At 42.0% G+C, this 27,250-nt stretch overlaps 2 protein-coding genes across 4 annotated transcripts in view; one reads left to right on the top strand and one right to left on the bottom strand.

Annotated features, from left to right (window-relative positions):
• Nucleotides 1-2,408, bottom strand: part of tpd52 (tumor protein D52) — a 23,273-nt gene extending 20,865 nt beyond the window's left edge. Inside the window, exon 1 of one of the 2 annotated variants that reach the window (XM_085445862.1) lies at nucleotides 2,333-2,408. The gene's annotated coding sequence lies outside the window, so the exon portion shown is untranslated. The remainder of the gene's footprint in view (nucleotides 1-2,332) is intronic. The other variant, XM_085445863.1, reaches the window with a different exon arrangement.
• Nucleotides 999-25,369, top strand: zbtb10 (zinc finger and BTB domain containing 10). 2 transcript variants are annotated; one of them, XM_085445859.1, is made up of 5 exons: nucleotides 999-1,922; nucleotides 9,659-10,688; nucleotides 17,427-17,492; nucleotides 19,964-20,139; nucleotides 22,022-25,369. In XM_085445859.1, the coding sequence occupies exons 1-5, from the start codon at nucleotides 1,254-1,256 to the stop codon at nucleotides 22,301-22,303; spliced, it is 2,223 nt and encodes a 740-aa protein (XP_085301985.1). In that variant the 5' UTR covers nucleotides 999-1,253; the 3' UTR covers nucleotides 22,304-25,369. The 2 variants fall into 2 exon arrangements, with proteins under 2 accessions (XP_085301985.1, XP_085301986.1); XM_085445860.1 differs by lacking the exon at nucleotides 17,427-17,492.
• Nucleotides 25,370-27,250: the final 1,881 nt, after the last annotated feature.

Consider the following 27,250-nt stretch of genomic DNA (forward strand, 5'->3'; position numbering starts at 1 on the left):
ATACAAAACATTCCTTGTCTTCTTCTCGGGGATTTACCCACTCCTGTGGGATATACAATCCTCCACGTTACTGTCATCCAAACCCGGGTTAATTCCCACTCTTGTTCACACGCTGTGTGTGCAAAGCTCTTAATTGGGAAGCAATGAAACTATACACCAAGCAATGTGACACACACTGAGGGTGAGAAAAGACGCTCAGATGAAAGAGTGCCACCTACTGGATTTCGTTTTGATCACAAGGAGTGGGAGACGAGCAGATACGCGAGAATACAAGGCTGGAGTCTCCAGAGAATGACGCTTCGCGTCCAAACGCATTGCGTGACTTTATTTCAGACACGCGCGTTTCAATATATATATATACAAAATCTCAGTTAATGAATAACACCTTTGTTTTAGGGTTCAACATGCATCAGCAAACTCAACAAAGGAGGTCTGGAAAAAAACACACAAATGAAAATGTACTTCGAGCACATACAAAATATAAGGCATCATTCTTACACACACCACATAAAGCTCAGAGGGAATATTGTGGTGTTGAATGTCGAATCTTGACTTAATATTAGTGTAGTGTAAGCAATTTTGTTTGGAATAAATATCTCGGTTAACATGCTTTTATGTATATTTATTGGCCCCACTTCTTTATATTCAAATGCCAACCTTTATTTATTTATGTATAATACATATATTCACTATAATAAAAAGTAAATAAATGGATAATATAAAAAAGACACCCGACAAGTTTCCTACTGCAGACATTCGTGAATGTTGGGACACCCCGCCGTGAGGAATGTGATTTGACATTTGCGGTCTAATAAAACAAACAGATATCAGATGAAAAGCATGCGGAAAATGGGTGCTTTTTTTTTAAAGCACAAAAGACCCCATGCTGATCTACACCCCCCCCCCCGTCATCTTCCTTTAAAAAGCCACCCCCCACCACCACTACCACCAACGCGTCCCCTCCCCCCCACCCCCTCTGGTCGAGGTGCATTGTGGGGAGGAAAGTCGTTGCCATTCGACCTCTGCGGGGCCTGCGCGGACGCAGCGAGAACCCTGAAATTCATTATGCGTTTAAAACCTTTATTTATTTCCGCATAACCTACATACTCTCACCGGGAGGGCCGAGCGGAGCGCAGAAACGACGACGGTCCATCTCTTTCGGAAAACACATCGGTTATAAACACAGCATTTTAATCGGAGGAGGGGGAATACTGTTGAGAAAGTGAAGATTCTAACATATATTAAGAAAAAAAATGTCCGGTGAGAGAAACCGCAGGTCGCTGGCTTTCCGAGGAGGTGGATTAGCTGGGTTAACGGGTTCCAGCGGTATCGGTGGGGGGAACTGTAACAGCTGGGAGGCCCCGGCCTGTCAAGATCGACATTTTAACGGGAACAGGCCGGATCAAGAGGAGGACAGGGATCTGGGGGCGAAAGGACCATCGCAGAAGAGAGTGGAGGGCGCTGGATCTGTCAGCGATAGCACGGAACCCGAGGCGGAGGAAGAAGAGGACCCGGAAGGGGGCAGTCGGGCAGCTGCGGAGGGCGACGATCGTGTCGACTCGGTGGAAGCGGAGGACGGGTCCGGGGACGGGAAAAACTGGGTTGCGGGGAACGGTCACAGCAACAGCGCTGACGGCCAGGAGACTGCCAGGGGAGGCGAGACGGGATCCAGGAAATCTGGGGTAGAGATGAGACCGCAGACGCTGCTTCAGAAACACTCGCTTTTCCACGCTTCGTGGTTGCAAGAATTTCCATGGCTCAAATTTTGCCAGGAGACTGGACTCATGTCGTGCTCCTGGTGTCACAACATTGCCACTAAAAACAGCGACGAGCTCGTCAAAGGCAGTCGCAACTACAAGCGGGCCTTGCTGCTGAGACATCACCTGTCTTCTGAGCACGGGAGAAACGATCCCACCAAACAGGTAACGTTAGCCCAACTCCACGACGCTTTCGTTTAGTTAACTACGTAACGTGAAATACCTGTCACACCGTCGGTATACCTTAATGTCATTACCTGTTTCCCTTTTCTGTCACACATAATAGAAGTTACTTCAAATTGTAAAGCGCAGCCTGGCAGGAAAATGAGCTTTTACCTAAGCTTCACAATCCCTTCTCCCGGCTAAATAGTTAGCATCGGTGTGCGCTAACGACCACAGCTAATGTCTAGCCTAGCTTCACAAGCCGCCCGCGGCTTTACTGTTTAGCCGGAGGTAGGTGACCAGTGGCCGCATTGGAAAGCCCCTGTACCGAAGCTAAGGGGTGACAGAGTTGAAAAACAAAATCACTTCAAAATATATTGTACTATGCAAGTTACTGTTGTGTGCCCACTCACCGGGCAAGTTAAAGACCTGCTCCAGTTTGACACCTGCTAGCTAATATCGCTCCGGAGGCTGTTTGTTGTCAAGTGACTAATTGCATGTCACAATTAACTGCTAATCACCGATAACTGCCGAAAATGAAGGGATACATATCGGACAGTGAAGGTGTTGTGGAGCACTTTTAGATGTTCACTGTACATCGCAGCTAGTCCTTTCACCAGCAGTAGTCTTGATCGCTAGCTTGCTAGAGGTCGCACAATGGCAAGGGCTCGACCCTGGCAGCCTTCGGGGAACCGCACCCCTTACCCAACCCCCCGCCTCTCATGCAGCTCTGCTGCCTCTCTGTCCCGGGTGACCTCTGGCGCATTTCTTGCTCCTCCACCTCCGCCTCCCTTTAGGGAGCTAAATTAGAGGCATTGTGCGAGAATGACCCCCCAAAATCCATAGATGGTGTCACTTGCAGTGCTGGACAAGGAGGGGAGAGTAAATCAGGTTGCCCTGAGCGTGACATCTTGCTTGCCCAGAGGCAGCGTTTGAAAAGGTTTGAAAGAGTGAAAATAGATGTCAGTAATAGGATGACACAGCATCACCTGAGCCTGTCATCCATATTTCTGGATTATTGGGCTCTGGCTATAACTTTGGGGCATATCTTATGATTAAAGGCTTATCCTGTTTGCAGACGACTGAAACCACGGGTCATACTTACAGGAAATGACTCCACTTTATTTAATAGGCACTTAAAGAGTGTGTAGTTAGCTAAAGCTCGATGTAGGTATAATTGGGTATCAGTTTCTTGAATGCCTTTTTTTTTTTTAAATTCAAAACACTCAAGTCTTATTGCATGTGAACTGCCTTTATTGATGTCCATGAGATGTTTTTATTGCTTCGTCATTTTTTATTACAGTTTAAGCAACACTTCTACAATACTCTTTTAGTGACCTCATAAAAACAGGGAGGGCAGATTTGTCTGTACAGTTCGGTGTCAAAGGACATTTTTCTTATTAGTCCTACAGTAGGGGGGGAGCTCAGTTCCTTTTTAAATTGCCACATCCTACCTCATATTCAGAGAATGGCTTGGGCTGTCACGAGAATTAAGAGCGGGGTGCTATTTGTCTGTGATTTGTGAGTGAAGAGGATTGTACTACTACATTTAGTTCCTTCCTTTGTACACGCAATCACTAATCAGAATGACTTAAAGTGATCCACTAACTTGTACACATCTCTAATTGGTAAGGAGAGCACTAGGAGTGGATTAGGGGCTTGGTGAGGCTTTTCCCTAGCAACAAGGACCCCAGACGCTGTCTTGAGAGGTTTTTCAGGCCATTTCCTCATAAATGGTTATAGCTGAGTAGATAAAGATTGAATTAAAGCTTAAAGCCTTCTTTCTTTTTTTTCTGAACTATTTATCTTTTGTTTTTATGCTTCCTCAACTTGGTCTGCCTTTTTAAAGTAAACAAAACAGCAAACACAGTACTGCTGAAATAATAGGCAGCAGTGTAAGCGAGACAGCATTATGAAGCAGTACATTAAAGGGGAACTACGGTGTTATGAGGCAACGTCTTGTTCTATTCACCCATTCCTGATGTTAGTCAGGCCTCTGCTGCATTTGTTAAACCTAATTCAATTATCTGTAGCACACCAGGGCAGCTGTGTTAAATGTGGGTATCCTTGGAGAAGGGGGCCGTTGTCCTTAATTCTCTAGATGCTGTCTTATGGTCAGATTGTTCCTCGTGCTCACTAGAGGGGGAAAAAAAGGGTAAACGGAGGCAAAAGGAGACAAGGTTTTCTGAGATTAGATATGAAGTCACATATGTACGACCATTTTAATTAAATTAAATTCTCAGAAAAGTTTTATTTTTTATGGTGAAAAATGGGCAGTCCATACACTTCTTTTAATACGTATTTAAAGGAGGGCGGCTGAGGGTGTGTTAAACCCACTCTAGATGTTACAGAATGATAGAGAAAGTTCCTTGTCATGGTTGTGTGCAGAGACTATGTGGCTGGTATTCCTCTTAACATGATGACACAGAGAGATGTGTAATTGTCATTTGTCACACCAAGTTTTTGGCAGCCATTCTCTCTTACCCCTCATTTACTTCCTTGTTTTCGTTGTTTGTTTTTTTTGTTGTTGTTGAGTATAAATGACAAATTTAATCCCCATCTCGCCTGTTCACCAGAGATCAGCGATATGTGCCCGAACCAGCTCAGGATACGGCTGTAGTCAGGTCAGATGATGTATGTTGACCCATTTGATTTGATGGCCAAACAAACACTACTGTGTTGGTCTAAATGAGGGTGTAAGATGATATCACTACACTTAATTCTCCAAAAGGGAAATTAAGATATGTTTAGGCTTCTTTTTTATATGTAATTTTCATCCTGTCATTTTAGTAGAGACAAACATAGGGCTGCATCATTAATCAAACTTTAATTTCAGTTATAATTTTGGCTTCTAACGATTATTGAAATAAGATAAAGAGCGGAGATAAAATGATTATTTGACAGTGTCTCTCTTGTTCTTGTGTTTCAACCGCACACACTTTCTTTTAGTTTTGTTGCTCCCTAAAAGCCCACTTTCCCTTCCTGCAGGCCGGGACACGTTTAGTTCGGGTCGTATTTCTTTCTCTTTTCATTATTTGTTTAATTTCTGTTGAATTGCAACTAAAGCTGAAGGAAATGCTTTTTTCCCAAAGTCTCTGAGAAATGATGACATTAATATTGGCCTGAAAAATTCAGATTTTAATTCTTGTTGTAGCCCTAGACAAACACCATATTCATTGTGATTGAGTGTTCCCACAAGGGATAAGGGGTCCAGCCTATTGCCAGCCTGGTGCCTAGCAGATAGACCGGGGTGGATACGCGGGAGGGGGGTGTTTATTGGGGGACGCAGGTCAGGGGAATGGGTGGGGAGGAGCCGGAGGGAGAATTCTTCTCGTTGAGTCTGTCAGTGACACCCCCGGCTCTTTAGCATTGTTGGGAGGCAGGGACTCGCTTAGTGCAGCCCTCCCACACCTTGGGCCAAATGCACACTGCAGTATTGTTCTAGCATCTGGGGACAGACGGGTTGGGTGAGGAAAGGGGGGGCTGAGTGAAGGATACACTAGATGGAGGGAGTTAGTGAAAGACTGGTGGAGATGGCCTCGGGGTTGGGCTGGTCATGGGACTGGATAGATGGAGGGTGGTGGGGTATAAGTGAGGGGACGGAGGCAAACATGTGTGCATAAAAGGTAAACAAAAACTGGCTCCAGTGGGTTATTATGTTTCAAGGGGACCTTGTTGTATGACATGATCTGTTGGAGGTGTGTCTGAGTGTTTGCCATGGATCTGCTGGCCTTGGGGGCGTTGTGGTTTGTTTGGGTTTGTGGTTGAGTTTGTTGAAGTATTCTTTTCTACAAGCAGTCAGAGCATCAAGGCTCGGGTTTATGACCATCTTGGTTTGTTTAATCCACCTGTAAATCAGCAGTTATTGGCTTTTCACTGTAAGATTTTGAAGCATTCATGTTTGACCTAGATCAAAGCACCCTCTTGGATGCTGTGCTCTCTTTCTGCCTTTTATTCTTCCACCCCTGGCATCTCTGGCTCAAATAAAAACCCAGCCACGTCATGACTGGGGGAGGCTGATATTGTCCCCACATTCTCTTTTGGCTCAAGCTGGTTTTGCCTCCAGCATCTGCTGTGCAGGGTTGATCTGCTGGTTCTCTTAAGCTCCCATCTCACACATGGCACATCTGGAGAAAGAATGATGCTGCTCATGAAGCCAGTATGGAGCAACTTAGCCCGGATAAAAGCTGAGAGGAGTCAGGGTGTTTGGGAGCGGGATGGTTAGTTGCTGCAAATGATAAGCAGTCTGCAAGTTTGTGGGTGTTGGTTTATTTGTGGTATTTGAGATGTATTTGTTTTTATTTATTTATTTTCTGAGTCTGTTGAGCCCTGAAGTTGTCATTAAGGTTATTTTATTTCATGCTGTTAGGTGGAAAATTAAAAACTCTGGGCAAAAACAAACAAGCATGAGTGTTGACAACCTAAGTTGAAAGCATATCCGACTCCCCTTGTTGCGATCGCTCTCCTGCCTGTCACCACAACGCTATATTAACCCCCACCCCACCCATAGTACTCAACATGATAACCGTGCCCCTCCACAGGCTTTGATGTGTATATCATGGAATAATTTCTCTCCCTCTCTCCTCATCCTCTTAGCCTCACCCACATGCACCATGGCTCCTTTCTATGCTTGCAAGTGGGAGCTGCTGTGTAATAAGAGAGTGAGTGCCGAGCCTTTTCACAAAGGCCCACAGTGAGTGGACAATAAGCCTAGGGGAGAACACGAGCTATTGTGAAGGCTAAAATGGGGTGACCCAACTCCTTCTCTATCACGCTCGCTTTCTGTCCCCCTCTGCTCGACATTTTCTCCTCCGCCCTGTCTCTCACTGCTCTCTCAAGCTCAGCCTTTTATTCATTTTCTTGGAGTGTGTGTTATCAGCACATTCTCAGCTTCTTTTCATATATTTCTGTCAGTTCTGTTTCTACGTTTTTGCTTTTTTTTTCCCCACCAGGATGGTGCAGTGCAGCTTTCTTGTCTCCTAATGTGCTCTATCTGTGCATCCTCTATTTATTTATGTGGTCTGCAAAGTCAACCCCTCCTATCTCTCCCTCATTCTGCCTTTCGTTTTATTCCATCCCATCTCTCTCCCTCCAGCTGTGGCAGAGGATGATAAGCTCCCCTATACTGTGACCAGGCTGCCCTGGACAAGAGCTGCAGTGTGGAGCGAGTAGGGGTGGTGGGTGGGGGCTGGGTGGGGACCTCGGAGAAATGGATTTAATCTGAATTACTCGAGCTGAAACCCCAGCTGTACGTGTAGGCAGTGTTTGTGTGTGGATGTGCACGCGCGCCGGCGAGATGGTGATGGGTGGGGGCAAAAATGCAGGGCTTGAGCAATGTGAATTATTCTGGATTAGGACATCTGCTCTGCAATTCTAAAATGAGCCAGAGATATATGCCCTGCTTGTGTACATCATGTGGGAAAACTGACATACATGTTCTGGGTTTATGATTTTGTGTGTATACATACATACATACATACTTTTTTGGGGGGAGGGGGGCGCATTGTATTTTGTCTGTGAGTATATATGCATTTACTTCACCCCAGACTGTGTGTTATGTGATGTTTGCATTAAGCATATGCATGCACATCTCTATACACACCTCTTTCTCCTGCTCTGTGTTAGTCGGGCTCTTTGCCCTTCAACTCTTTCCAGGTGAGTGGGGTTTGATGCCTTTGCCTGTACCCCTCCCATGCTTGTTTTGGATACTTCTCAGGCCTCCTGGTCTATTTATGGCCTATTTCCTGTTCATCAAGTGACAGAATTTAGTTGTTTAGAAACAGAATATGTGCAAAACGTTGAATCCTGTGAATCTGTAGTAGAAACTAACTAAAGAATATAAATGGAAAGAAAACATGTTTTAATGAAGGGGGAGAAAAAAATAAAACAAACTCAAGACATTGAGACATTTCAAAAATGCTCCTAGCACAGTTATGGCTAGTTTCTTAATGGTGCCTCAAACTGTGTTATCAGGACATACAAATGGATAGAGGTCTTAATCCAGAATTATTCTTATCCATGCGAGTGTATATAGGGGTCACTGAAAGTCCATTTGTTTCATTCTGTGTAGTGTTAATGTTATGTGTTTGTTTTCTTCCCTTTTTGAAACCACGGTCTGTATCTAAAAGACTAATGTAGCAGCAGTGATCTCACCCATCGGTTTGTAGATTCTGCATTTTGAAGGCTCTACTTTTCTTTTTTCTTTTATAGCCATCGCCATCTTTTTTTCTTTCTGAGGCCGGGAGTGACCGTGTTAGGTTAGGTGAAAGGGTGGACTGATAAGTTATCAGCTAATGCTACAGTTAGCAAGCTGATTTCAAAGATTGTGTAGGTTCATTGCAGAGACACATCTCCTACAACAGAAGGGTAGAATCTTGCTCACCAAAACTGAGACACACTTGTTAAGTAAGTCATGTTAATTCTTGAAATGACTGCATTGAGAATCTCCAAAAGGAGAAAAGACTGAGGCTACGTCCAGTTTTCTCTCCGCTTTGACCTCCTGTCCACACTAAGATGGCGCTTTCCTCAAGGGAAAACACTCTCAAAAACGCATACATTTCAAAACGCAGCTGTCCCGTTGCAGTGTGGACACACGAAAACGCAGACTTTCTAAAACGATGACGCATTTTAGTCATGTGACGCAGTCACGTGACCAAATAAACAAAGATAGCAGAGTGCGTTATACAGCGGTTGTTTTGATTGCTCCAGATAGCTTTTCTTCAAGTTCTTTAATTCTCAATGGCTTTTGCGCATGACTGGAACGTAAGCGTTTTGGGCCGTTTCAATGTGGACGCACAACTCTGTGAAAATGACTGAAAACGCTGGTGTGGACGCGGAGCCTTTTCAGATGAAAACACAGTTTTCAAATCTATCAGGGCTAGCTAGTGGGGACGTACCCTAAGGAGGGGAACTTCAGGAGGTGTATTGTTAACACCTGGGAGTCATGGCGACTATAACCATGGTTTTAAGCCTTATCAATATGAAATTATTCAAGTTATTAAAAAGAAAATTCATTCCATACATGTCAACATTTTAATACAGGCATTTAACGTGTGTCTCTCTCACTGAGCCAGTCTTTAGTGGCCATTCAAGGAACTGTATTCTCTATTTGCACTTTCATTCAGTCCTTGAGTTTTCTGCTTACTTGGAACACAACATCTGGCAGGAGTTGAATCAGTCAGATATTTGACTTGATCTGTGCCTGATTGGTCACTAATGCTTACCTCAGAAACGTGTTAAGTTTTTGTAACGCTTGCTTTAGCTGAACAAACATGCCATCGTGCTCAAATATGGCGTCATGTTCAGGTTTTTGCAGGCATTCTATTGGTCCATAGAATAAGATGTGTTACTTTTGTTTGTGATGGTTGAATACAGTCATTTCTCGTGTTTATTAATATGTGGTTGTGTTTTATGTTTACATTTGCAGCTGTGGAATTTGGTTTAGAAAACACATTGACATTAGTGTGTTACCTAGCCTTAAAGTACTGGACCTTGCCTTCCGTCATTCCCACCTCCCCGTTAACAGCAGCCTGTCAAACCAGTTTCACCCCCAGGACAGGTGCAACAGTGTCGTTGGGAACCCAGTGGGTGTATTTGTTTTTTGTAAAGACAGGACTTACAGGAAGGGAAAACATTTGTGTACGATTGCATTTATGCTTGCGCTTGCAAATTACTTGTGTGGGCACACACAGTTTTTTAAAATACTTTTTTTTTTTTTCTTCTTCCTTCTTGCTTAAAAGGAGACACTGAGGCCCTCAGACAACACCAGCCCCTCCACTAACTGCACAGAGGAAGACTACCGCAACAAGCCCAACGAGAACTCCTACTGTTACCAGCTTCTACAAGAGCTGGACAAGCAACGCAAAAGTGGCATCCTCTGTGACGTCAACATTGTCGTCTCGGGCCAGGTGTTCCGCGCGCACAAAAATATCCTGGTCGCAGGCAGCCGCTACTTCAAAACCCTCTACTGTCTGACCAAGAGCGAGACCCAGGACCAGACCACGGTCACACACCTAGATGTTGCTGCTGTGCAGGGCTTCTCGGTCATCCTCGACTTTCTCTACTCTGGGAATCTGCTGCTCACAAGCCAAAATGCCATTGAGGTGATGTCAGTTGCTAGTTACCTCCAGATGACAGAGGTTGTACATTCTTGTAGGGCTTTTATAAAGGATGCTCTGAACATCAGCATCAAGCAAGAAGCTCCCGATTCCGTGGTGGTGGACTACAACAAGAGGCAGATGGTGGCCAAAGAGGGGCAAAGGGGGCTAGACCGTAAGCCAAGTAACTTCTGGGCGACAAGCATCCTGTCAAAGCTATCAATCAAGGCCAGCAGCAATCAAGGGAAGGAGGCAATGGAAGAAGATGACGAAAATGGCCGCGTGAAAGAGGAGACGAGTGATATAGAGGTGACAGTGGTCGGGGGTGAGGGCTGTGCCCTGGTAACCCCCGGAGCCTCTGGTAGCTGGACCCACCACGACAACTCATCTGATTCAGCAGAGACCAATGAAATGCGGGCGACGAGTGGCCAGACGCGGGTCTTCGTCTGGAACGAGCCAGCCACAGGCGGCACGGCCGCATCACCCGCAGCAATAAAGCGAGAGGCACCAGATGCTGCAGCTGGAAGTGGACGGAGGAAAAAACAAGCTACAACACGGCGGTTTGTCTACAATTTCCCACCAGAGCCTGAAGAGGGATTTGATGAGGGGATGCTCATCCAGCCTTCAGCCTCCTACCCCAGAGAGGACTTCTCCTCGCTCTCCGAAAATGCTGGTAAGACACACATTTAACACGCCTTTTCAACTTTACAACAGTCTTGCTATGAGATGTGAGAATATGTGGATTGTCCTTTATAGCTAATGCTAAGTAGTAATTAGCATAAGAAATTTTGTTTCTTGTGTAAGTGTTTATATTCTTCCTTTACCCCTCCCCCCATCATGCCTGACAAACTCCTTCTGTCAGAAACTCCTACAACACACAGTGGAGCCTCAGACCGAGCTCTTGTCCTCCGCTGTAAAGCATCTCTGCACTCTTGGTAGTCACATGACACATTAAAACCTTGTATTTAAAGTGAATAATGTAAACGAACCCTTTTTTTGTCCAAATGCAGAATAACGCACTGTGCTTTAGAAGTAATTCCAACCTTGAAAGGAGTCTGTAGCTGCACATTTGTCGGCCAAAAAGGTTTTAAAAAATATAGTGAAGATTACTGAGTAGAGCCCTGAAACATGAGTGGTTCAAAAGCAACATTCAGTTGGCTTTATCATCAAGTAACAAACTTTTCCTACTTGCTAACCCAATAAAAGCACAGATTGAACCCAAAGCAGTCCAATCTGTGCTTTTCAAGCATCTAACCTGCCATGAATGGTCAATAATTAAGCCAATCCTGGACTCGGGCTTCACCAAATACTCCAGACCGTTGGGCTCATAAAAGTTAAGAGATGAGAGATCTAGATATGTTAATGTTGCCAGGTCTGTCCTTCTAACGCTGAGGTCGTTTTTGTTTCTGTAAGAGACTTTCATGTATTCCATTTCTTGAAATCTTCTGTCCTTTCAGTCTTTTTCTCTTCTGTTCAACACTGGTTACATTTGTACTCTGTCTGTTCCTTCATCCACCCTATCCAGTCCGCATACGTTGTAGCACTCTTAGTAATCTCTTCTTAGATCCAGCCTTCTCCATCTCTTGTTACCATTAAGCATGGCTCTCCATCTAACCATAATGATATCACATATTAAGTGGAGTGGTATTGATAGGGGGAAGAGGATGTGAAGACTGTGTGTAGAAGAAGTAGAGAACTACATTTTATGTACGTGTGGTGTGAGAGAGACAGAAGCCCTCCCTGATGCGGGATAATGAAGAAAGCAGGGGAAGTATTTCTTCCCGCAGACCTCCCTAAATGCACTTGAATGCTCTTTGTGCCTCCAAGGCCTCTTTTAAAATGTACGTGTAGCGATGCTGGGTGTTGGCCTAGAGAGAGTTCACTTAAAGCTGTTAGTTTTTAACATGTGTGCTCCATGTCTCTGTTCAGTATATACAGCTTTTTTCCAAATAAAGAGATGTTTATGGCTTTGTGTAAGATATCAATCACATGAAAAAGGTTTTAAGGCAGCTGTTTACCCCTAAATTATATTTTCTGTCCAACAGTACATTTACCTCAACTACCAGATTTTTAGTCGAGCAGTATGTGCTGCGTTTTCAATGTAAATAATGATCGGCTCACCAAAATATAACCACCTCCTCATCCAGACGCTTAAACCCTTTAACTACTACAGTCAAGAACCTTGAACGTCTGTAACTAATGGCCGGCCTTTTGTGAAATATCTGCGAGTGGTGGTGTCTAGAGAATTTAAGGCTAAAATGTGCAGCACATTATGCTGCTGCTGTTTGATGTTGGAGAGGAGGGCGCTTCACCTCTTTTTAGGTCATAAGAAATGTAGCCCGCTTGTGCGCTAAACATGTGATACAACGTTCATTTAAGGTTAAATTGTACCGTTTGTGGTATTTCTCTGGTTCTGGTGTATTCTAAGCGGGGGTTTTTTGTTTTGTGTGTGTATTAGTGTTAGTTCCCATTTTGGAGTAGTGCTACAGAGTGCAGACTAAGTTAAGTTGCTGAGGGTTTTTTCTTCTTCTGAAGATTAGAGCTGAGGTTGAAACTACAAAAGTTTTGGCAAAGAATCCTGATCTCATCAGCTGTTTTGAACAAGTCTAAATATGTCATCTCAACGTCCACCTTTGTGGTGTTCGTGTCACATACAAATGACGTCACAGGATGTTCAGCCGCATTGCTATAACGACCCCACGCAAGGTGGTACTTAATTGCGGTGAAAAATGAGTCGTACTGCCTCGAGTCCCGTCAAGCTGATCTGAGTAGGTACCAGTGTTGGGACTAACACGTTATTAAGTAACGCGTTACAGTAACTACGTTATTATTGTGGTAACGAGCATGGTAACTAGTAGAGGTGGGACTCACCATACATCCCACGATACGATATTATCACAATACTTAACGCACGATACGATATTATTGCAATTTTTTAAAATATTTTGCGATATTCAGATTCTGTACATAAAGGTAAACTTTATCAATATTCATTTTATTTAATATCAAAGTCTCGCACTCAGTCTTTCTCTCATTTCAGTCAGTTTTATTGTTGAAAAACTGAACGGTTTGTATTACAGTCTAGTCCAACTTAACTGAATGCAACCATCTGGTACAATTATAGCTATTCTGAACTAAGCAATTTATGAAAACTATGCAGCCCCTTCAGCAACTGAAGAATTTGAAAGTAAATTAAAACAAAATATAATTTTACATAAAATAAAAAAGTTTTAAACTTAATTTAAGACATGTTTTATTTTAATTAAGTTAAAATAAGTAAGCTGTCATGTTTATTGCTGCCAAAAAAAAGTTAAACACATTTGGACAGTGAAGGAATGTCAGGATTCTTGCTCAGAAAAAGGATCAACATGCTCTGAAGTCAGAGCACAAAAACCTTTTTTTTGTAACAAAATATCGATTTCTGCTGTCCCTGTATTGATACATTATTAGCAAACAAAATATCACGATACTACACAGTATCGATTTTTTCCCCCCACCCCTAGTAACTAGTTATTATGCCAAAATCAGGAACGCGTTAATCGTTACTGGGATTTAGATAGGGTCGTTATTCGTTACTTCGTGTGGTGGCTATCGTGGAGCTTCCACAGATTCAGTAGCATTAGCAAGTGGTGGAGGCCAGCAGGTGGATGAGGGAAAGGGCGAGGCGGACCGAGGCGGCCGCTGGTGTCAGGTGAACTGAACTTCAGGTAAGAAGTTATGACCTGCAGTCTATCCGGGTCAGATATAAACCAAGTTTAGGTGGAGTTTATTTTCGTTATGCTGACTTTTTCGTACAGTGTACTAGCTAGCATGACGGAGTTTCTATACAGCTGGGTAGGTGCTATGATGTTTCTGATGTTGAACTTTATTTTATTCATAAGGTTAATTATTAGAGTTGCCAACCATCCCGTTTAAAAAAAAAAAAAAACGGAATCGTCTCATATTCAGAGAAAATATTACGCGTTTCGTATTGAGGTGAAAAGGAATGCAGTTTGTCCGGTACTTCAGCTACAATGAAAAAGACACAAAGCGGTCTCTTCTTCTCTCATTCTCTCTCCCTCACTCTCCTGTTGCTACTTCAATCATGAAACTGATCAATGATCAGCTGATCGGCTTTTCTCTCTCGTTTGTTTATCGCTCACTTTGTGCCAGAAAGAGGAAATGTTGCGCTAAACAACAGCAGCACGTTTAAGCTTGATCAGCTGTTGTTAGAATTTATTTAATATTACTTTCTAGTATCAGCTGATGTTTGCTGGAACCACAGCCATAAACACTGCTGATCATGATGTCGGTTTGGATATGTGGTGAGAGGGAAGCATGAAGATGAAACCAGGAGATGTCCTTACTGAATCATCAGAGCTGAACAGGTGATGGAGAAACAGGTTTGCCTTTTAGGTGACATGGATGAGTTGAAGGGAAGTTATGAACTGTTTCTGAGAGACAAATAACACTAGGATCCTTTTTTAGGTAGCTGACAGCTGGTAACTGTGCAGGGGCGGGTCTAGCAAAGTTTTGCCAGGGAGCCAGGTAGGGCATTAACAGGGAAAGGGGGGCACAAAGAAATACTTTTCTTTCTTATTCTCATTTAAAATATCTAGCTCTTAAAAAAAAATTATCTGAATCTTACAACAAACGATTGATAGATTGATGCATATATACCATCAAAACGGTGTACATCACTGTCACAATAGCATTTGTTTTCATTCAAAGGCTTTATGATTTTTCCTATAATGGCGGGCCGGTCTCTAGTCAAAACGCCTGGACCGATTTTATTTTTTTTAATTTTTTAATTTTTTTTAAATTTATTTATTTATTTTTTTGTCCCAGGCAGCTCATCTGCAGTCTGGTGTTACCTACATCTTCCTATTCGGAAGGCAGAATTTCCGAGTTCTGAGTACAATCGAAAGCACCACAACTGCAGTTTTCGTGTTGGATGTACAAAGCACACATGACGCTGTGACGTAGGCTAGAATCATGGCAGCAGTCAATGACGGTCCAGGCGTGGGATTTCTCTCGTGGAAATATGCACATTATTTTTTCCTTTCTATTGGTAGGTGGCGCAGTGCACTTGTGGCAAGTAAGCAAGCTAGAAGACTGGCAATCTTACTGGGTATCCAGTTACGGAAGCAACACATTAACAAGAGAATTCTGAGTAAAACCAAAGTTACTTTCCCTAGTAACTAGTTACTTTGAAAGTAATGAGTAACTTGAAGTAAATGAGTTACTTTTGATAGAAGTAACTAGTAATGTAACTAAGTTACTCATTTAAAGTAACTTACCCAACACTGGTAGGTACTAATGGTAAAACGACTGTAGACTGACCTCTGGGAGCCATAAAGACAAGTGTGTTAGACATTATTTGACAGAAACCTCCATATCCCTGTTATTTCTGACTGTTTAATGGTACCTTGTACTACTGTGTAATCTTTAAAAGTGGTTAATAAATGGTACAAAGCTGGTGAGTTTTCCTCTGTCTCTGGGGAGGTGACGATGCTAAAAACAAACAAACCCTGAGTGTACTTCTCCACTCTGCAGAAGATCACTAACCTTTGTCCTCATTCTATATAAGTAGATTTGGCTTCCTCAAGTTTTTTTTTTTTTTTTTTTTTTTTTTTTTTTTGTGTGTTTTTTTTCCCCCCCTCATTTTATTATAAATGTATTACTAAAAAAAAATTCATCAGATCTCTGGAGCCAGCACTTTGCAAATTGTGGTTCTAGTGAGTTATTTTAGACACAGGCAGCAGCCACAATGGTAGATATTCTGCATTGGTTTAGATACACTGTTGTCTGATTGAAAGATCCGTACCATTACAATTTTTCACCTCGATTGTCCAGCGCCATTTATGGACAAAAAGTTTCTTGTCAGAGCGGTCGGTTGGTGACGGCATTTCCCACAGTCTAGCCTTGATTAGCCATGTACTGAATACAGTGCTCAATTGTTGTAATTCAGTCTTGATTTGTGTGTCACATGATCTTCTAAATCTACATATACTTGGATAGAAAATACTAGAATGATCCATTTCCGTCATTAGTACAAGTACACACCACAAAAACTCTTCTGCTGGCTTAAACTACACAGCTCTCTCGCACTAGCTGCCTTGCATATTTCTCTTTGAGTGAATAGTCATCGAGCAATACTAGCTGTCCCAGTTTCCCACAGTGATGTCACGCTCTTGGCTTTCATTTTGCTTCATTTTGATCTGTGTAGTCGCGCTCCAAGGATGGAAACATTTTAGCACAAATGGAGGCCTTTGTTTGTTACAGTTTTTGAAAGGGATAATAAAAACTGTAACTTTTTATCAGTCTTCTTCTTGTTGTGCTTTAGATTATTCGTTGTTGCAAACAACTGTCAGTTATTTCCCTGTTTTTCATAATTAGTCTGGCCTTTAAATTGGGCTGACTAGTGAAATATGTCAGTTTTTTAGCGTTCAAGGTAACGTCCCAAACTATTCAAATATTTAATTATGAGCTGTGAAAGCTCAGAAAAGCAGCAATTAATTCTTGGCAGTGGTTCAGTTGTAAAGACGGCTGATGTTGAAGGAAGGTTGGTGTTGAATAGGATAAGAGCAATTGAAAGTGAAGAGTGTTTCAAGGTTATGTTACTCTGCTGGTGCTGCCTGTTCTTCCTACACCAAGCCCACAGCCATTACTCATGGCCAGTAAATTCTTTGGCCAAACAAGACTGTTGGATTGTTTAAAGGGTGGGTGCTGCAAAGGCACAAAGAGCAGGTGAAATGTATTTGCATGCACGCTGGTCTCTGTTGTAGCACACCCATACACACCCACACATAGAAACAACCCACCACTGCTCACCCTACCCCCAATCCCTGCGAGGTGCAAAGCCGCAAGGGGCAGTCCCTTCTCTCCCTAATCCACTCTAATGCACTGGGGCTGTCCTCACTATTCCAAATATTGACCCAGGGAGAATGGAGACACACACTCTCTCTCTCTCACTCACTCACTCACTCACTCACTCACTCACTCACGCACACACACAAAGGGGTGTGTCTTTAATGGGCTCTAAGCGTTGATGCTTTACGAACCAGACGTGCACGTACACACACACACACACACAGGTGCTCACACTAGTGCTTACAAAAGCTGAGTGTAAGATGAGCCGTGTGAGGGCTCGACTCTGTCATCCTCCAGTTAACCCCCTTCCTGCTGGAGCCTCCTTAACTTGTTGCACTGGTTGGTGGAAAACACACTGCTTTACATACAGTAGGGGCCTGTGTCTTTGTGTTTGCCTATGTTGTTCACTGAAACTTCCATTGTTTCATGTGGGGGTGGTTAGTTGTGTACACAAGACATTGTGAGGTGTGCGTCGCCCCCACTCCCCACCCCACCCTCCAGCTCTCAACCACCTCTCATCTGTCTTTTTCCCTTCTCTTGTCCCTTCCCCCTTTCCCAGAGCTGGCCAATCAGATCCAGTATAGCATCATGCAAGACTTACAACAAGGGGAGTCCTGGGAGAATGGTAAGATGCCACACTCTAGACTACTGCTAAATTACCAGCTTAGGCAAATTTAGTGACTCTTGTGCAATGCCCATTATTTCAAATGAGTGTGGGAAGTCTATTTAACATGTTTTCTTTTAACAAGTGAGAAGACAAACAACCGGGTTCATTTAGGAACTCCTGTTCAACTGGTTTTAGAAGGTGCAGCTGACCTGTGATCTCTGTGAGGTGCTTTTCCACCAAAAGTTCCTGGAATTTCAAATCAGCTGATGTCCAGGCACTTTCCAAGGGGTAAAAGTTCCTCTACCGAATCGGGACTTGAGTTTCCACAGTATGTGGAAAGCCTGGGGCAAGTTTAAGCAAATTAGACTGACATATGGAAAACAAGACTGTCTCATGTAGCTTCTTTCTCTGTAAAAATGAGCAACAATGTTTGGTGTTTAATTTGGTCCTTTGGGTTAATATCTATAAAGCTGCTAAATTAAAGCTATAACCAAAGCTTTTTTTTTTTTAAAAAAAACGGTATATGTATAACAATGACACAGAGAGCACAATTTTTTTTCTATTTTTTTTTATTATTTAAAAAAAAAAAAAAAAGGTAGTGTTCAACAAGGCGTGAGATGGGAAGACAAATTTAGACAAGGTTATGTGTTACTTTCAGTCTATTTATAAAGGATATGAAAATGGCCAGTGCTCCGACTCAACAGTACTGAACAGTCAACGGTACAACAAGCTGTAATTGATTTCAGTATATTCTTGAGAACCAGAATAGTCGACAGAACGGTTAACACATGCAAAATAACTTGACATCGTCACATACATGTAGGAGGGGAGAGTACTGCTTACAGTCATAAGTGACAGGGTGTGTAGTGTGTGTGTGTGTATATATAGTTCATACAGCGGGTGTGAAATGGTAGGTCAGTGGGTATACACTACTTTTTTGCATTTTCCTAAATGTTCCCTTTAAACTGGAAAAGATTGTCAAGCCATTTTGAAGCCGTCATTTCATCCCTTCAACTTCGTCTGACTCTAAACTGAGTTTAGATCAGAGTCCAGATTCCATATAGGAGCTGTGTGTTATTGACTTGAATCCACAGCACACTCTAAATTAGATTCTTTCCCATTGCTCCCAAAGTTGAGACGGATCTTCTGTTTTGATTTTGCTTTGATTGTTTGTTTGTTTTTAAATAGATGATTAATGATTTAGAGGCAGGTTAGTCAGGTGGCATCAGCTGAAAAGGTGTGATAGGGATTGTTTTTTTTGTTTTTTTTTAATGTAACCTTACTGAATGTGACCTTTCACTTAAAAGAAAAAAAATCACTGCATTTAAAATGCATTTATTTAAATGTACACTTTTAGGGCAGTTTGTGAATTTACACAAAATCTGTGCAGCTTAAATTCACAGCGTGTTGCACTTCCCCGAGGTGCTTCTGTGCTGTGTTTAACACACGCAGGCCGAGTGAATACACAGGTGACCTGCTTCTCATCAACCATCGTCCCCTCCTCCCCTTAGCAACCTGCCTTGACGACTCCTCTGTTGTGCGCTCCTTGGCTCAAACAAAAGGATCAGCCCTATTACCCCACTCTCAGTGGAGACAGCCCGTTTGGAGCCTTTTCAAAATCAATACATCGTCTATTTATTTGCAAACCCAGCTGTCCTCGCTGGCTTGTAAACATACCCACAGGGTTAATGAAGAAAATGAGGGTGCAAGGACATCTGCATTATTATTGATTTACACACTGAAATAAAAATAATAAAGAAATAAATAAACATGCTGATACATAGACTTTGTCCTTGAGTGATAAAATAGCCAGGCTTTATTTATTTAGCTTGCTAATCGTGTGTTCTGTATCATTAGGCAGATCAGTGTCTATGGATTATTCAGATTGCCTTAATGCTCCTAACGAGCGTTATTAGCGTGTAGCTATCCTTACCATACCGTTATTCAGTTTATTATTTAATAAAGAGACTCATTAATTTAGTAGCCCGCTAACACTTGCCTCCTCGTTTCAATTGCAGTGCTCTGGTAATTGTATAAACCCCACCACCCACTCCCCCGACTGAACTACATGAGCCAAGCAGTAGATCCATAGATCCATGGTGCTGCTTTACATTCATGCCTAACGTAGATCTTTGTATCATCGCCATAGCGTGACCTCTGTCGTAAAGTTAACCTGCAGACCAGTCAGCAGCTACAGAGAGGGATTGCGAATCTGTCACATTTAGCAGTGTGCGTAGCTTTGCCTAAATTATGTCTGCATTACAGTTTGTGGTTTGTAATGCATTTTAACTCAGTGATTTGATAAACAGGATGTTGGTTGCTGGCACACCCCTCTGTCATCATTCGGTGGAAATGCAGCTTTTACGATAATTGTCTTGCTCCATCTCACCATTATTGGTTTAAAGCAACTTTCTTTTCCTTGAGCAAAATGTTGTCTCCTGCTGACCTTCCTGTGCATCTGCATGTTTTCTGTTTTTCTCTCTACGCAGGCGAGTCCTCACACCTAGCCCTCAATAAGCTCAAGTGCCCCCACTGTAACTACATCGCCAAGCACCGTCGCACACTCAAGAGGCATCTGATCATCCACTCAGGTGTGCGCTCTTTCAGCTGCGACATCTGCGGCAAGCTGTTCACCCGCCGTGAGCATGTAAAGAGACATTCCCTGGTGAGTTTGCATATGCACTGGATCCTCTCGCGCTACCACGTGACGTGCGCCCTCCAATTTCTGGCAAACACCACAGCGTTTTGGCCGCCCCCTCACATCAGTGCACCTCCACCTTGTGTTTTGTGTCTGGTAGCTTTTGCTCAAAGGGAGTGAGTGCAGAAGTAGAACGTTTTGGCTGCATATCTTACTTTGTAATGGTGGGAGGACTGTAGGGTCAAACACAAAGTGATTCAAAACAAATGGAATTGTGGGATCGTCCCTCATTTCCTGCATCTAAAGATAAGGAGGCCAAGTTAATCATTGTCCTGGCATCGTCCCGTTAAAGATGGAGCATAATTACTTTACTCCTTAGTCAGCTGAGAAAGATTATCCCAGTTCCATGTAGTGAAAAAAGAAGGGGAAGTGTTTCTGTGTTCCACTAGTGGTAAAAGCAGTTATTCTGGTGAGCCACTCCTAGTAGCTGGAAAATAAATGCCCAAACCCCACACCCCGGTTTTATCAATCATTAACAACAAAAAAAAGGATTCAAGTTCAATACTGGTAAAATAAAGGCTAGTATGGCACAATCAGCAAACGTGTTGGTCTGTTTTTCCTTCATCAGGGTACTGTTTGAGAATCACTGGCTGAGACGAAGACTTTGACATTGAAGGGTGTACTTCTGTTTGCTTTCTTGCTTCAAGTCCGATGGGAATATTGATTCTGCTAACATCCAATTAATCACAGTAGATTTTGAGCTACTGCTTACCTCTGCTTAGCGTAGCATAGAAACTGGAAACGTATAAATGTCTAACCTAGATTAGTCTGAAGCCTCCCATCAGCTCCGAGATTACCAGAATATTACTTTCCTTAACGTGGATGGTTCAGCTCCATATTTTATTCATAGCTTCCAATAGAAGAGCTTTGCATGACTCATAATTCAGAAATAATCAGTCTTTTTAACTTGGCCTGGGTGCAGATCCTCAGCTGTTTTAGCTTTTCTCCATTCAAAGTTCCCATTATCCTCATTGTTGTGTCGTCACGTCCAGCAAAAGTGATTGAACATTAGTGGCCGAAACTCAGTTTAGAGGCACCAGGCGTGCACGTCTCACCTCATTTTCACAACCTCAGTGTTTTTGATGTGGCCGGTGCTGACCAGACACAAGTTTACAATCGTGTCAGTTTTTACTACCATTTTAATGATCCTCAGTACAGAAGCTCAGAGTAGCAGGTTACACAGAGGGAGATGTTGCAGTAAAGTCTTTGCTTCCAGTTTTGACACTTTTTTTCCCCCCTCCTCTACAAGCGCTGATGTGGAGGATTTTGTAAACAGCGCAGAGCTGTAGTGGCGTCACTGAACAACATGACCAATGTGGCAAGTGTAATGAGCCACTAAGGCACCAGTCCCAAAGGCCTAAAGATGGGTCAGTGCCCTCCTGGCCGAGAAAAATGTTTCCCAAACCAGTTGGCAAGTGGTTGCTTGAGATGTATGCCACTGCACCGAAAACCTCCTTGCGCTAGCTTTAGTCCAGCTAGCAGCAAGCTGGCAGATTCCTGCAGTTGCCTAGTCTCCATCAAAGACACTGAGTCATGAAAAGTGCAGCTCAAACCAGAAACGGAGACCATTCACCTTCAAAGTAAAAGTTTTGAAACTTTTGTGGTAAGCCACAACTTTTACTTCGAAGGCGAATGTTGCACTTGTGACCTATGGGAAACCTTGGTTATCTCCTAGCAACAACGGTGATCTCAAGGAGAACATTAACTTTGCTCATGTTTAATATACTTGTATTGTGACTAAAACTAAAGAAAAGTAGCATAAGTCCACATTAGATTTACCAGTGAACGCATCGTTTACACAACAACTAACTGGAATTACTCCATGTCATCGACCCTGTCTACCTTCTAGGTTCACAAGAAGGACAAAAAATACAAGTGCATGGTATGCAAGAAGATCTTCATGCTCGCAGCAAGCGTGGGTATCCGCCACGGCTCGCGGCGCTACGGCGTGTGTGCAGACTGCGCCGACTCGCACCAGGCCACTCAGGAGGGCCTGGAGGGCATCGAGTTTCCTCGGGACGAAGACTTTGACGGGGAGGAAGGGGAAGAAGTGGAGGGCGAGGAACCTGCTGAGAACGACCAATCAAATTGGGGCGAGGGCAACGCTGGTGCTGCCCCGGAAGAGGACTAAAAAAAAAATAAATACATTTTTAACAAGCTTGAGAAACAAAAATGAATAACAGTTGATGTTTAATATATATGTATACAGAAATCTAGCTGGTAAACAATCAACTCCAAAGTGCTATCAAACCTTGAGGTTACTTAATTGTGCGAGTATATGACAAAGAGTTTGATTTTTTTTTTTTTTTTTTTTTTTAAAGAAAAGCTTTGCGGGAACTCCAAGATGTACAGATTTTATTATTGCTCAAATGTGTCCAACTCTGGGCCCAGCGCCCACAAGAGAACGATTTAATGACGAATAACGTGATGAATCAGGTCTTTGGTGATGTATTTTATTTCCTGTTTTGTTTTTTGTTTTCGGGACGGGCGGGCGGGAGTCTGGTAGGGTGAAGTCGTTTTTGAGTTGAGTTAGGCCAATCATCTAAACAAAGAAATGTTAATTATTTAATTTATGAAGAGAGGTCTTTATGGTCTTATCAGATTCTATAATTTGTTTTGTTCTATTGTTTCTTTCCTTGTCTGCGAGCAGAGCCGTAGTAAGCCGTCGCTCTCTGCTGCGTCTGAGTGTGCGTTGTAGAAGTACACAGAAGAAGAGCATTACTGTCCACAGGAAGATTTTACCTTGCTCTGTAGATTTTTTTTTTTCTTTTCTTATATGCGCTAAATATTATTCTTTTCTGTGTTTTATGTTTGTTTGTTTTTTTTCCTTCCCTGCACAAAATCTTGGAACCAAAAAATCTGTTTTGCGACTCTAATGTATTACAGCCATATTTATGATTAATTTAAGAGGGCTGTGATATTGTGCCAAACAGACCGCACACCAAGATTAAGCAGGAAACAAAAACTACTGAATTTAAACAAAAAAAGAGAAAAAAAAAAAGATGAGAGTGAGAGAAAGACGATGTTAGGTTTGTTGTTAAGCGGGCAGGGTGGGGGAAGATGATTTAAAAAAAACAAATAAAAAGAAAGTACAAGGGGAAATGTTATTGCTAGCTTTACACAAATCACGGCGTCACAGTAACACTTTATTATTATTATTATAATACAAAAGCATTTGAATTTCACTTAAAGCTTGAATTTTGCCAAATGACGAAACGTTTGGTGCTGTAATGCTTGTTGCAGAATACTGGACCTACAGGCTATATATGATGTTTATAATCATAAAGCTTAAACTGACTCAGTTATGCATATGTAATCAGCTTAAACTATAGAAACACTGTTGTGCTACAGCGACTATCAGGTATGCTTTGCCATTGTTTTTAAGCTTATTTTTAAAAAAAAAAAAAAATTTATTTAATGCACACACGCGCACACACATCCACACATACATGTACAACATTTTTGTAGAACTACCGGCAGTACTTGCAATTGACATTTTGAGGACCTAAGTGGACATCCATACCCGTTTGTTTATATTTGGTACTGAGGTATAAAGTAAATACAGTATATCTATATATTTTGAATCACTTGAACGTTGGTTGTGAGGGTGGGGGGGTCAGGGAGGCGTGTAGAAATCATCGTGTGTGATGTTTTTAAGTGTAAAAGAACTCCATTTTTTTCATATGATAGAGAAATGTCATCGTTTAATTTGATGTCTTTTTTTTGTTAAGGTCTGCCAGGTAGAAAACACTTTGTTCCACAAAAAGTGAAGCTCTATGGCGCCTCATAGACATGCACTTACTTTTGCGTTCATTAAATAATTTTCTTTTTATGTTTCTGTGTTTTGTTTTGTTTTGTTTTTTTTGTTTTTTCTCCCCAAAAGCGGGTCTGAATGGAACTGTTTTCTTCCAATGTGCGACTTTTTTTTTTTATTATTATTATTATTAGGGGTTTTTTGTTATTTAATATATATATATATATATATAGACTCCAAAATGCAATCAAGACTGTTAATTTCTATTTGTCCAACCAAAATTGTTGTTTGTAATTATTGATGAAATATAATGTATGAGAAAAGCCAGGTGAATACTTGCTTAGTGTAGAAGAAAAAAAAAATCCTTGCTCGTGTCTGTTAATTGTTGAGATTTTTTTTTTAAATGTTTTTAATGCTACAGAATCATTCACTTTACCCTAGAAACATATTTTAATTTTTCTCCTTTCCACAGATGTTTTTGCTTTCTCCCTTTTTTTTGGTTATTTCTTTAAGCACATACTTTCTAAAGAAACACGGATTGTTTGCGGGTTAAAACCTTGGAACAGCAGTATCTGTTCGTATGCAGTCGAATATACAGTATAGTACTGAAGTGCTGATGATACAGAAGATGTGTAACTTCCCTTCACACTCAGTGGAAGATGATATATTTTAGAGATATTCATACTCTTCGTGTCACTTTTACCTTCAAATCACTGTGGGAGGGGATATATTACGGATATATATATATATATATATATATATATATATATATATATAAATAAATAAAATGTTGAGAATATATGAGATAAATATATATATGAAGAATATATTATTTAACTAGTGGATTTACTTAATGGAACATTAACAGTCGGCTACAAACCTGCTGTGGCGATGTATTTCCGTGAACTTTAACCTTCCGCTTTCTGTCGCGCGCTCTGTTCACGCCGTGTGCTTGTTCATGACACCATCCTGTTGTCTTGTTTGTTCTTTTGATACTATTTACCATCCTACTGATTTTACTGTAATGAATGAAACTCAAAACTATGATGTATCATTTTAGATTTTATGCTGTATTTGTTATATGGACATTAAAAAAAAAACAAAAAAAACCACACACCAAAAAAACATGAGAAAAAAAAAGAAAAAAAAAACCAGAGCAAAAACACTACAGATGTAAAGCAGAGGTTTTTTTTCCCCAGCTGTATTTTTTTACGCTGTTGCAAAAGGTTGTATTTTTCAATTTCTCTCGAACTTTAACAGTGATGCAAAACTCGGGCCGCCGCCTCAGTGCCCTCCGAACACAAAGCAGATTCAGGTTACTCTTTTTACGTTTTTATCAAGGGTTTTCAAAGATGGAACTACATTCTCCTTTTTTCTGTCTGAATTGTACTACTGTTCCTCTCTATACTACATTTTAAGAATAAAACTTTGATATTGCTTTAACCTCTTTGTGCGCTTCTCTTTCCTGCAGCGGCCCCCTACGGTTTTCTGATGATGGCCTCCCAAATCCTTTTTCTATTCGGAGAAATAAACCGAACTCCATCTATTCAAAACCCAGAGCGCTGAACAACAAAGACAAACATGCCCAACCAAATCAGTTTCTGATTGCTTCACCTTAGTTTTCATGAATTGATGGGCCGTCTTGCAGTGGGATACATTGGAGTTCTCAGACTTACACCCACGCTCAAATTTAAGCTTAATTTTCATGTTAATTACTACCTCTAAATGAATCATCTTGTACAGTTGTGACAATATTGTGTTTACAAAATCTGTACCAGAGCAAGCTGCACAGCCTCTATGGTAGATCCTGCTCCCCAGAACCGCACTGTGGCATAATCGTGCACACACAGACTGACTCACAAGATGAACGGTATCAGCTACACTAGCAAACATGCACTCACTACTTCATTAGGTACAACAGTTGTGCTTTAGGTTTTCAACAAGATGCTGGAAACATTTTTTACTCCAAATTCTAACCCTGCCATCCACATGCCTTCTGTTGTCAAACTGTAGCCTCAGTTTTCTGTTCTCACCTGACAGGAGTGGTACCCGTTGGTCTTCTGCAGCTGTAGCCCGTCTTCTTCAAGGTTTCTGATGTTGTGCATTCAGAGATGATTTTCTGGTTGTGATAAGTGCTTATTTGGATTACTGTTGCCTTCCAACAAAGAAACATCTTCCTATCAACTCAAAGCAATCTGGCTTCAACAGGGCACTTTCACCCAGAGACATGCTGCTCGCTGGATATTTTCTCTTTTTCAGACTATTCTCTGTAAACTTCAGAGATGATTGTGTGGGAAAGTCCCCATAGATCAGCAGTTTCTAAAATACTCAGACCAGCCCATCTGGCATGGTGACCACGCCGGATTGATGCAAGTGATCAAAGTTGCTGTCATTTGATTGGCTGATTAAATATCTGTGTTCATGAGGAGTTGAATAGATGTAACTAACAAAGTGGCCAGTGAATGTATTTTTAAACATAAGATGATGACATAACTTATTTGGGAAATAACAAACGCATTAAAAGAATAAAAAATAAATAAACAACAAGAACGACATGGAACCAGGCCGTGGCCTTTAGTGGAGGAGCCAATGACCTCCAGTGCCGTGGGTCAGCCACACCCAGCTTTCACGTCAAGGTTTATCTCTGTATTTTTCACAGATGAGATGCCATCATGTTAACAAAAGCTATCCAGAGACAGGTAGAGCCGCCTCTGTGGTAGTTCCCACAGCAGGTGTCACCAGGAACACGTGTGTCACGATGACACCCACACAGAGTCACAAGGCGAGCAAACGAAACCAAGCACATTGTCACAGCTGATAGAAACTGTTTAATGGACACTGTGCACCACCTGTGGTGATATTAGTATTGTTACGATCATAGAGGGATCATACACGGGAGGAAAATACGCCCGGGACTGGGGAAGACCTTCCTTGTTTTAAACATGTTATGTTTTTCCTTGTGCTGTGCCGGGTTTGTCAGTGTTTCAGATAGCATGCTTCAGCAGTTGAAACTATGAGTTTCCTCTAACTGTTGAACACCAGCAGGTTGAGCAGGAGTGACACACCTGTGGTTAAGGGATAACAACAGCTGACAGAAAGCCGGCAGTCAGGGTAACTCCTTTCTGGTGAACACATGATATTTTCAGAGATTTACTGATCCCTGCACAGCTTCAGGTCATGTTCGGTCAGCAGTTTACTGTGTGCTTATTTCTGTCACATTTTCCTCCCAATATAATAATGTCTTCATTAAAGACAGGAAACAGTGGGGTCAGCTGATACCTGGAAGAATCCATCATCAGTAAAACATGTGTTATTTAATTTTAC

This window comes from Copadichromis virginalis, linkage group LG22 (assembly GCF_057382275.1).
Source record: "Copadichromis virginalis isolate Kocher_CV1m ecotype Utaka linkage group LG22, C_Virginalis_male_GT1.1, whole genome shotgun sequence".
Taxonomy (NCBI): Eukaryota; Metazoa; Chordata; class Actinopteri; order Cichliformes; family Cichlidae; genus Copadichromis; species Copadichromis virginalis.